This window comes from Condylura cristata, unplaced genomic scaffold (assembly GCF_000260355.1).
Source record: "Condylura cristata isolate star-nosed mole 26May11 unplaced genomic scaffold, ConCri1.0 scaffold00041, whole genome shotgun sequence".
In the NCBI taxonomy this organism is placed as follows: Eukaryota; Metazoa; Chordata; class Mammalia; order Eulipotyphla; family Talpidae; genus Condylura; species Condylura cristata.
Genome location: NW_004567142.1, coordinates 6,770,541 through 6,779,618, shown reverse-complemented (window position 1 = coordinate 6,779,618; position 9,078 = coordinate 6,770,541). Strand labels below are relative to the sequence as shown.

At 58.0% G+C, this 9,078-nt stretch overlaps 1 protein-coding gene across 2 annotated transcripts in view; it reads right to left on the bottom strand.

The window, feature by feature from the left end:
* Window positions 1-5,435: 5,435 nt before the first annotated feature.
* TTYH1 (tweety family member 1) overlaps window positions 5,436-9,078 on the bottom strand; it is a 13,545-nt gene continuing 9,902 nt past the window's right edge. Inside the window, exons 10-14 of one of the 2 annotated variants that reach the window (XM_004694298.2) lie at window positions 8,839-8,931; window positions 6,242-6,384; window positions 6,074-6,119; window positions 5,858-5,938; window positions 5,436-5,740 (exon numbers count right to left, since the gene is read on the bottom strand). In XM_004694298.2, coding sequence (XP_004694355.1) covers window positions 5,900-5,938; window positions 6,074-6,119; window positions 6,242-6,384; window positions 8,839-8,931 — 321 coding nt within the window. In that variant the 3' untranslated portion in view covers window positions 5,436-5,740; window positions 5,858-5,899. The remainder of the gene's footprint in view (window positions 5,741-5,857; window positions 5,939-6,073; window positions 6,120-6,241; window positions 6,385-8,838; window positions 8,932-9,078) is intronic. The other variant, XM_004694297.2, reaches the window with a different exon arrangement.

The following is a 9,078-nucleotide window of genomic DNA, read 5'->3' as shown; positions in this document are numbered from 1 at the left end:
CTGGGCTGGGTCTGGAGCAGCCGCGGTTATTCTTAGGCGTGAGCCGGGGTGCCGGCGTCGGAAGACTCCCATGGTGCCACCTGTGGCTGCCCGGGCAGGGACCGAGAAACTTGGGAAGGGGAGAGAATAGCCTCCACCGGGACAGGGAGCTGCCCTGCTGGACGGCTCCCCGGGAGGGACCTCGGATCTGGCTGGGGGGAAGGAGTTGGGGGGATGCAAGGAAATGGGGTGTGGGGGGGAAGTAGGGAGGCGCAGGAGAGCCGGGAAGCAGCCGGGGCTGCGCCGAACGCAAGGGGCCTCAGAGGCTGCGATCAGCAGGCCGGAGACACCAGGCCTTTCTGGTCTGAACGTTTCCGTCTCTAGGCTGTTTCCGTTCAGGGGTCTGAGCCATGAAATCGTCCGGGCCAGTTCAGGGACCGGTCACTGTCGTCAGAGCCGGGCGATTTCCTTCCGCTGTTCATGATGAACTTTTCTGTTGAGAATGCTGTTACTACTTTGTAACTGTTAGCATGGTTGGTCTTTTTCTATCCTTTTCCTTTTGTGTGTAGATTAAAATTTCTGCTCTAGAGCAATCTTAGGTTTACAAAGTTGCAGAGATAATGTGTTAAGTCCTGCATCCAGAGTCCCCCACTGCTGAAAGTAGGAAACCACACCAGCCCGTATTCGGAACTAAGCTCCAGGCTTTATTTTATCGTATCACTTTTCCCCATGAGGTCTTGTTTACGTCAGAGGCCTAGCCAGGGGTCCCCACTGTACTTAGGCATCGCTTCACTTTAAACTACATTTAAGACAGGCTTTTTGTAGCTAGCGTATTGTTAGATCTTGCTTTTTCACCAAGCACACAGTCTCTGCCTTCTGTAAGAGGTGAGAGTAACCGTACTTTGAATGTGATTATTGCTATGGTGATAGTTACCATCGCCATCTTGTGATTTTTGCTTAGTTTGCCCCATCTCGCTCTCTCTTCCTGTCTTTTTGTTTGAGCATTTTGTTTTAGAGCAGTTTTAGGTTCACAGCAAAACTGAAGGAAGAGTACAGGATTTCCTACTTACCACTTTCACACGTGAACAGCCTCCCCAGCTCTCAAATTTGCTCACCAGAGTGATGCTTTTATCACAATTAATGAGCCTACATTAAGATATCCTTATCCCCAGTTCCACAATTTACATTCAGGTACATTCTTGGGGTACAGCCAGTGGGCTTAACAAGTGTACAGTAACATACCCGCTGTTACGGTACCACAGAGTATTGTGCTTTCCCTGTGCACCCTCCCTCCCACCAATCCCCCATTTCACTGGCCCCACAGTTTTGCCTTTTTTTAGATTGTTTTCTTCCACTTAGTCAAATTTAAGTTTAAGTTTAGCATTTAAGTTTCCTCCATGTCTTTTCATGCCTTAACAGCACATTTATTTTGAATGCTGACTAATACTCCATTGTCGAGTGACCACGGGTTAGCCATTCACTCCTGAAGGACATCTTTGTTGCTTGCAGCTTTGAAAGTCGCTCCTCTAAACATCTGTGCGCATGTTTTTGTGTGGACCTAAGTTCTGAACCCATGTGGGTAAATAAGAAGAAGCACGCTTGCTGAATGGTCTCGTAGGAATATGTTTAGTTTTTTAAGAAGGTGACAGACTAACCTCCCATTCGGCTGTACCACTTGGGTTCCCGTCAGCCAGGAGAGTTCCTGTTGCTCCACATCTCCACCAGCATTTGATGCTGTCAGTAATAGGGCCTTTGGCAGTTCTCATGGTGTGTCACAGTGTGTCATTTCAATGTGCACTTCCTGATGACACATGACAGGGAGCACCCTTTCATAGGCTTGGTTGCCACCTCTATCACTCAGGTCAGGTGTCTCTTCAGTGCCTTTACCCATTTTGTAATTGGGTTGTTTTCTTCTGAGGTTTGTGTTCCACGTGTGTGTGGTTTATAGTCTTTGTAAATATTTTCCCCCAGTCTGTGACTTGTCTTCTTATTTTCATGATGGGCCTTTCACAGAGCAGACATAGTGATTTCACTGCAAGACAGCTTATATGTTTCTTTCGTGGCTCCAGCCTCTGGTATTGTATCTAAAACTTCATCACTGAACTCAAGGTCATTTGAGGCTTCTCCTGTGTTCTAGAAATTCCATAGTTTTGCTTTTCATTTTTTCAAAGATTTGATTGATTGATTTATACATACAAAAATTGGGGTATAAGCCAGAGGTGCAGGGGTGAGAGGATTCACCAGAAACAGTGGGGAGCAGCAGGGTCTACTGGAACACACTGCCGAGGGGAGCAGCAGGGAGACAGGAGAGGTCTGCTGCGCCCTGGGGGTCCCTCCATTTTGAGTTACATTTTGTGAAGCTCTGTGTCTGATCCTTTTTTCTTCTTCTTTCTCCTTTTTATTTTTTTTTGCAAGTAGACGTCCAGAACCGAGTTGTTCCAGCACTATTTGCTGCTGAGATTGGCACTTCCGTTACAAAGCCACGCTCTCGCCGTTGCTGGCTCAGTAGCTGTGACTTTGCTTCAGTGGTGGCTTCGGGTCTGTGGTACACGTTTGGGTTATCACAGTCTATCTTCTACCGACTGATACTGTACCATGCCACCTACCATGTAAGAACACTACAACAGTACTGCTCTGGAGAATTTATGTTTCCGCTGACCCCTAAGATGATGGTGTTTGGACATGGGAGGTGAGTAGGGAGGTGAGTAGGTCAAAAGGGCAGAGCCCAGATGAATGTCTGTGCCCCCAGACAGCTTCCCTGCGCCCCCCCTCCACGTGAGGGGAGGCACGGTGAGAAGGCACCACCTATGAGCCAAGAAACAGGCCTCACCAAACACCGACTTTGCCAGTGCCGCCAAATCTGTGAGGAATCAACCTTCTGCTCTTTATGAGCCAGCCAGTCCTTGATTTTGTTGTAGCAGCGCAAACTAACCAAGACAAATATATTTCTATTTCTTCCCTTCCAGTTTGTATGCTGTGGTTGCTCTTTTTTGTTAAGATGCTCTAGTACCTTCTAAAGATTTGGAAAAGTCTACTTCATCTTCGCTTCTGAGAGGTACTCACTGGGTCTAGAAATCTATGTTAACCCGTTTTTTCCTCCCCTTCACTGCTTTAAGGATGTCGCTTCACTTTCTTTCTCATCTGCTTCGTCCCGATGAGAGATCTCATGTTATCCTTGTTTTCGTTCCTGTAGGTAGCCTGTCTTTTTTTAAAAAAAAAACTGGCAGCATTTAAGACTTTCTTTATCCCTGGTTTTGAGCCACTTGACTGTGATTTGCTCTGGCCGGCTTTTCTTCATGTTTCTTGTGCTGGGGGTGTGTGGAGGTCCTTGGATCTGTGGGCTTATCGTTTTCTACAAATGTTCAAGTTACTGTTTCTTCATATTTTTTTTTTTTACTGTCCCTTCTTCTCTCTCTCCTTGAAGTCTCCTGTCACACACGTATTAGCCTACTGGAACTAAACCTGTAGCTCATTAACATGCTTCTCTTTTTCTTTTTTACTTGCATGTCTTTGTGTTCAGGAATCTTTCTTCCTGTAATGCCAAATACTGTTCATGCCATCTAGAACATTTTTCTCTTCAGACAGTGTATTTTCTACAGGTCACCTTTGGACCTTTTTACAGCCTCCGTCTTGCCGTGTGAGGCAGGTGTAACGACTGTCAGTGTTCTGCCCACTCTACCTTCTGTGTCAGCTCCAGCGAACTCATTTTATCTTCTTTCCCGCTTCTTTGCCTGCCTGACAGTTCCCGATTGCAGAGTCGCTATTTCGAGTTTCACCTGGCTCAGTTGCTGGTTGTTCTGCATTCAGCACGTGTTCTTGAGCTCTGTCTTGGGAACACCTTGACCTTTCCAGGTTCCACTTGTAAGGTGGTCAGTGCGAGCAACGCAGTATGGGGCCTGCCTGCTCCCACCACTGATGTGAGGCCTTCTGAGCCCCAGATCCCTGGGATGAGCTGGTTTTCCTGGCTCAGCTCAGGGAGCAGGAACTGGCGAAGCCTGGTGTGAATATGTGTGCCCGGCACGCTCCTGCCCAGCTGGTCCTCACCTAGCTTTGCCAACACCCACGATCCAGTGTGCTTGGCAGTGCCCACACCCACCCCACCCTGCAGGCCCTGGGAGCGACCCTGCAAGCCCCTGCAGGGGCAGGTGAACCTCCTGCAGCAGGGAAGGACTCAGGATGACACAGACCAGGTCAGCGGGGTGTTGCTGCCCTGAGTCAGGCCTGACTTTCGGTCTCACAGAGCTTCCTGGACTTCGCAGCTGCAGATGAGGAACAGGGCGCTGTCCACAGCACCTGCTTAGTAAAGGTGGGGCCACAGTTCAGTTGTCAGTGACCGTAGTGTCCACGCATCCAGGGAGCAGCAGGGCCAGGCCCACAGGGGACTCGCCCCACAGGTCCCTTCACTCTGCACTGGCCGTCTAACCACCAGCTCAGACCCCTCCTCCCCACCTTTCCCTGCGACCCAGAAACTGGCTGGGGGCCGTGGGGTCCAGGCGTCCTGCCGCCCGTCCTGTCTCTGAGGACTTGAGTCCACAGGCTTCCGTGAGCTCACAGCACACAGCCTTCAACGCCCACCGCGCCCCCATCTGCTGTCCTTGTGCGCCAAGATTCCCGGAAGGAGGTGTTGGGCGCCGAGGGCCTCCGCGGCTGGATTTCCTCCCGGGAGCCGAGCCCTGGGGCCGCCAGGGCGGCAAGCGCGAGCACCTGCCCGCCCAGGGTCGGCCGTGCCCCCTCCATCCAGCCGGCCCTCCCCGCCGGAGGGCCACACGGCACCTGCTGCCTCCTGAGCTTGTGGGCAGCGCTGGCGACGCCGTGTGCTGGCGCCGGGTTCCCGTCGGGATGTCCACCTCACTTGCTCATGTCTAAGTCCTCTTGTTTCCTCCGCTGAGGATTATATATTTATGTAAAGAATGGTAGATTTTTGCCGTATTTCATAAAACAAACGACAGTTTCCCCAGACTGCCGGTTCGCCTCTTGACTCGATGGTCTTCTCCTTGCACAGTCTGTCCAAGAAGCCGCTTCCCGGCGCTGGCGCGCTTACCTACGCCCTCCGCTCCCCACCGGCACACGCGATACGCAGAGCCCCAGAGGTGATGAAGAGCTTGGTCCTGGGTGGGCGCGCCCTCGGGTCTCCCCTGTGTGGGGGGCGGGTGCCCTCGACGGAGAGCCCGCCCGCCAGCCGCGCACCCCCCGGCTGCCCCTTCACCCCGGCCGTGTCCGCAGGGCCGGCGAGCGCTCAGCCACGTGAGGCTGCCTGCTCTGTGCAGGCGCAGCGGGAGCCTGCGCCACTTTTAGAAGCGGGGGGATGGTGCCTAATTTTTAAACAGAAAGCAAGTCCTTTGGGGCCACCGCAGAGTCCGGCCAGGGCAGAGCACGTGGGGGCCACGGGCCGATGGAGGGGCCTCCCAGCCGGCAGCCAGCTCAGGGAGGGAGAAGTGAGAAGGGCCCGCTGCTTGTAAAATAAAGTCTTCCCTTTTATTTCAAATCAACCCACTCCCAAGTTAGTGCAGCAAGATAAGAGCGCCTGAGCCGGGGCGTCGAGTCCCTTCAGGGCGGGGCCTGGGGTGGGGGCTGGAGGCCGCCCCTGCCCTGCCAGGCCAGTCCGGCCTGCCCCCTCACCTTCTTCCCAGGGCTCAGACATGTCGAGGGGGCAGGCCTGTGCGCAGCTGCTTGGGGTGTCCACGGCCAGGCTGTTAGCAGTGGTGGGTGCCCGTCAGGTCAGGCAGGTTAGTGGGGTCTTCTCCGGCAGCCAGGGAAGGAGCTGCAGGGAGGAAGCAGAGACAGGACCCATGCGGGGGGAGGCACTGGCAGGGGCCGGAGGTGGAGGCGGGAGGGCAGAGGCTGGCCCCGGAGCGGGGCTGTCAGGCTGCAGGCTCACCGGAGAGGGGGGGCCGCCGCCCGTCTGGCCTGGAGAAGGGGCTCAGATAGATGACTGCCACTGCACGAAGCGCTTGGATTCCTGCCCCAAGAGACGGGAGACAGGTGATGAGGGCTGGGTCTGCTCAGACCGGGTCCAGGCCCCGGCCTCCTCCCTCAGACCCAGGAGCCCAGGCCCCAGGCCTCGCCCCCGGCGGCCCAGCCGTCGGTCCAGTACCTGAGGGTTGAAAGGGTCATCATCGTCTGTGTCATCATAGTCGTCACTGGGGTGCGATGGGGAGGAGTGGCAGAGAAGCAGGAGGGGGGATCCATCAGGAGGCTGACCCCCCCCAGCAGGGGCCTGAGGGCCCTCCCCGCCCCAGGACCCTGGCCCCTCCCTCCTGACCTGGGTGGGAAGAGGGCCCAGGCTCGAGGCAGGCTGCAGAGGGCGGCAGCGAGGGCCCCGGCAGAGAGGAGGGAGAAGAGCAGCAGGAAGAGCAGCCCCTCCAGAGCGTCCTCACACAGCCCCCGCAGGGCGGCGCCGTAGTCCTGGGGAGGACGGGGCCATCAGCGGAGAGGCCCACCGCGCACGCGTGTGCCGCCCATCGCTGTGCGGTGTGGCTGAGCCCCCGCCCCGGCCTCTCCACCTCCGCTTCCTCCCACGCTCAGCAGCGGCCTGGTGCCCAGCACGCAGTGGGCGCCGTGGCCACTGTCCCATCACAGCCACCGCTGTGGTCCCCCTCGCGGCCTCTCCATCCCAGCGGCCTCTCCCCAGCCCTGGCCTCCGCCTCCTGCAGCCCAGCCCCACGCACTCAAGTGCCAGGAACGTGCCCTGCCCAGTGGTGACACCCAGCAAGCTCCCCGCCCTTCACCAAAGTCCCCTGGGCGAAAGCGCCGGTTTGGAATGCAAATGCGGCCCGTCCTCAGTGTCACCCCTGGAGACGGCAGCTCTGGCACCCACGGGCTGCTGGCCACATCCCCCCCAGGGTGGTCCCAGGGCCTGCTCCAGGGAAACTGCAGTAGGCTGGCCCTTCCGGGGCACCTCAGACAACGGCGGACCAGGAGCTGGTCCCGGATCCTGCCCGCAGAGAGGCAGCCCCAGGAGGGAGCCAGATGCCCATGAGGCCACAGCACTGGCCGTGAGGGGGGACCCCCGCGGGCAAGGGTAGAGCCGGGCATTTCAGAGAGGAAGGGTGGGTCAGATCGTTTCTAAGGCTGGCGTGGCTGCCGGCCGCGGGGCGGGGAGTGGATGCAGGCCAGACGGGGCAGCAAAGGCTCTGGACCTCTGGGCGAGGGCAACGACGAGGGAGGCAGTGGCGACGGTAGCCTGGGCAAGCTTCAGAAGAAGGGCCGCAGGACGCAGCGGAAGAGCAGCTGTGGGTGGTGGGCACAGTGCAGAAAGGACAGCGGCAGGCGGCTGTGTGCGGGGTGCCCAGAACTGCCCCTCAGCCATCCGCACAGCAGCCTCTCACCCTCCGAGGCCCAGCAGGGCAGAGATCAGCTCCCCACCCACTGATGCATTCGGCAGAGGGGGCCAGGCGCCTGCCCGGCCACAGCCCGCAAGGGACTGGTCCAGCGCTGGGACCAGAGCCAGGGCTGTCGGTCGCCGTCCACCTCGTCCCTGATTTCAATAGGCGAGACCCTGAGGCCCAGATGGGGAAACTGAGGCCTGAGGTCCTGGGGTCACCTGTTGTGTCAGTACAGGGCAGGCACTCTGACCCCGGCACCCCTCCCCTCCCCCTTCACAAAACAGTCTCAGGAACTCTGGCTTAGCCCAGTGGGACCTGGACCAGCCAGAAGTGTTGGGGTCCTGGTTTGCCCTTGAATGAAGGGGTTACCTGGAGGAGCCCGGGGCTTCTCAGTTCTGTGCTGGGCTCTTGAGGAGAGTCCATGCTGCCCCTCCCCCCATTAGAGTGCCAGCTTCGAAAGCCCCAGGGACAGTGGGGAAGCAGGCCTGCTCGGGATGAGGACCAGCGCGGCCCAGCTGAGATCCAAGCGGCGTGGGGGGGGACAAGGAGCTCTCTGTGGGCAGGGCCGCCAGGAGAAACCTCCAGCCAACTCGGATCTGAATTGCAGGCACCCACCAAATAAACCAGTCATAGCAGCTCCCCAAGAGGGCCTGGGACAATCTTCTTACGGTCCAATTATGTGCTGGCTGGACCTGGCAGCCCTCTTCACGAGTAGAGGGGCCCAGACTGAAAGGAGTGGGGGGCAGAGTATGTCCGTGGCAGATCCAGGGCCTGAGCTGGCCCCCGCCTGGAGGGATGGGGTATTCCAGAAGCAGGAGAGAGGAGGCTGGGGGCCTTTCTGGCAGTGTGGATGAGGGAAGTGGCCTCTTCCTAGCCTCCTCGAGGGCAGGGCCTCAGAGGGGACCTTGAGCCCCCCAGCTCTACCCTTCGGGGCACAAGCCCGCTAGCTGGGTTACCACAGAGGTGGTTTCTAGACAGTATGACCGAGGAGCCGGCACAGGGCGGGGCTGGGGAGCTCTGCCCAGCCAGCTCTCCTCGCGGGGAGACAGGCTCTTCCTCCCCCTGCACATGGAGGCCGGCAGGACTCAGCCAAGCCCAGCTCACAGCGCAGTCTTCAGCCTTCCTCCCAGATGTCCCGCCCACCCTGCCCCAGCAAGACGACACAGGTGGAACCTTGCAAGTATTTGGCCCCCAATCCTGGTTTCGTAAGTGGGGAAACTGAGGCACCTGAGACCGGAAGCCAGGCAGTCTTGCTCAGAGCCCACTAAATCTGCACAGGCTAGAGGAGGAGGGGAGGGGACGGAGGATCAGAAAGGAGCAGGAGGGAGCGTGGGAGAGTGGGGGATGGTGGGGCGGGGGGCCAGGGAGGGGCAAAGGAGGACTGCCGGTGACAGCCGGTGACAGCCGGCAGAGGCCAAAGTAGCTAGACAGCACACAGGGAGGTTTCTCAGGCGCTGCGGGAGAAAGGCTGGGAGGGCCCAGGGTGCAGACAGAGTCCCCTTGGGAGGTGAACTTGGGAGGGGACACGGGTCACCTTGTGCAGGCTGCGGCAGTGCAGCAGTGCCACGAGTTGGTGGAAGTTTCCTTCTGTCACATTCAGCGTCTCCTCCAAGGACAGCAGAGGCTTCTGCGATGACAGGGAGGCACCATCCCACCCACACCTCAGTCAGTCCCCGCTCCGCCGGGCCCCGCAGGCCCCGCCCCGCTCAGGCCCCGCCCGCTCAGGCCCCGCCCCAGAAGGCCTCGCCCCGCTCAGGCCCTGCTCTGCCGGCGC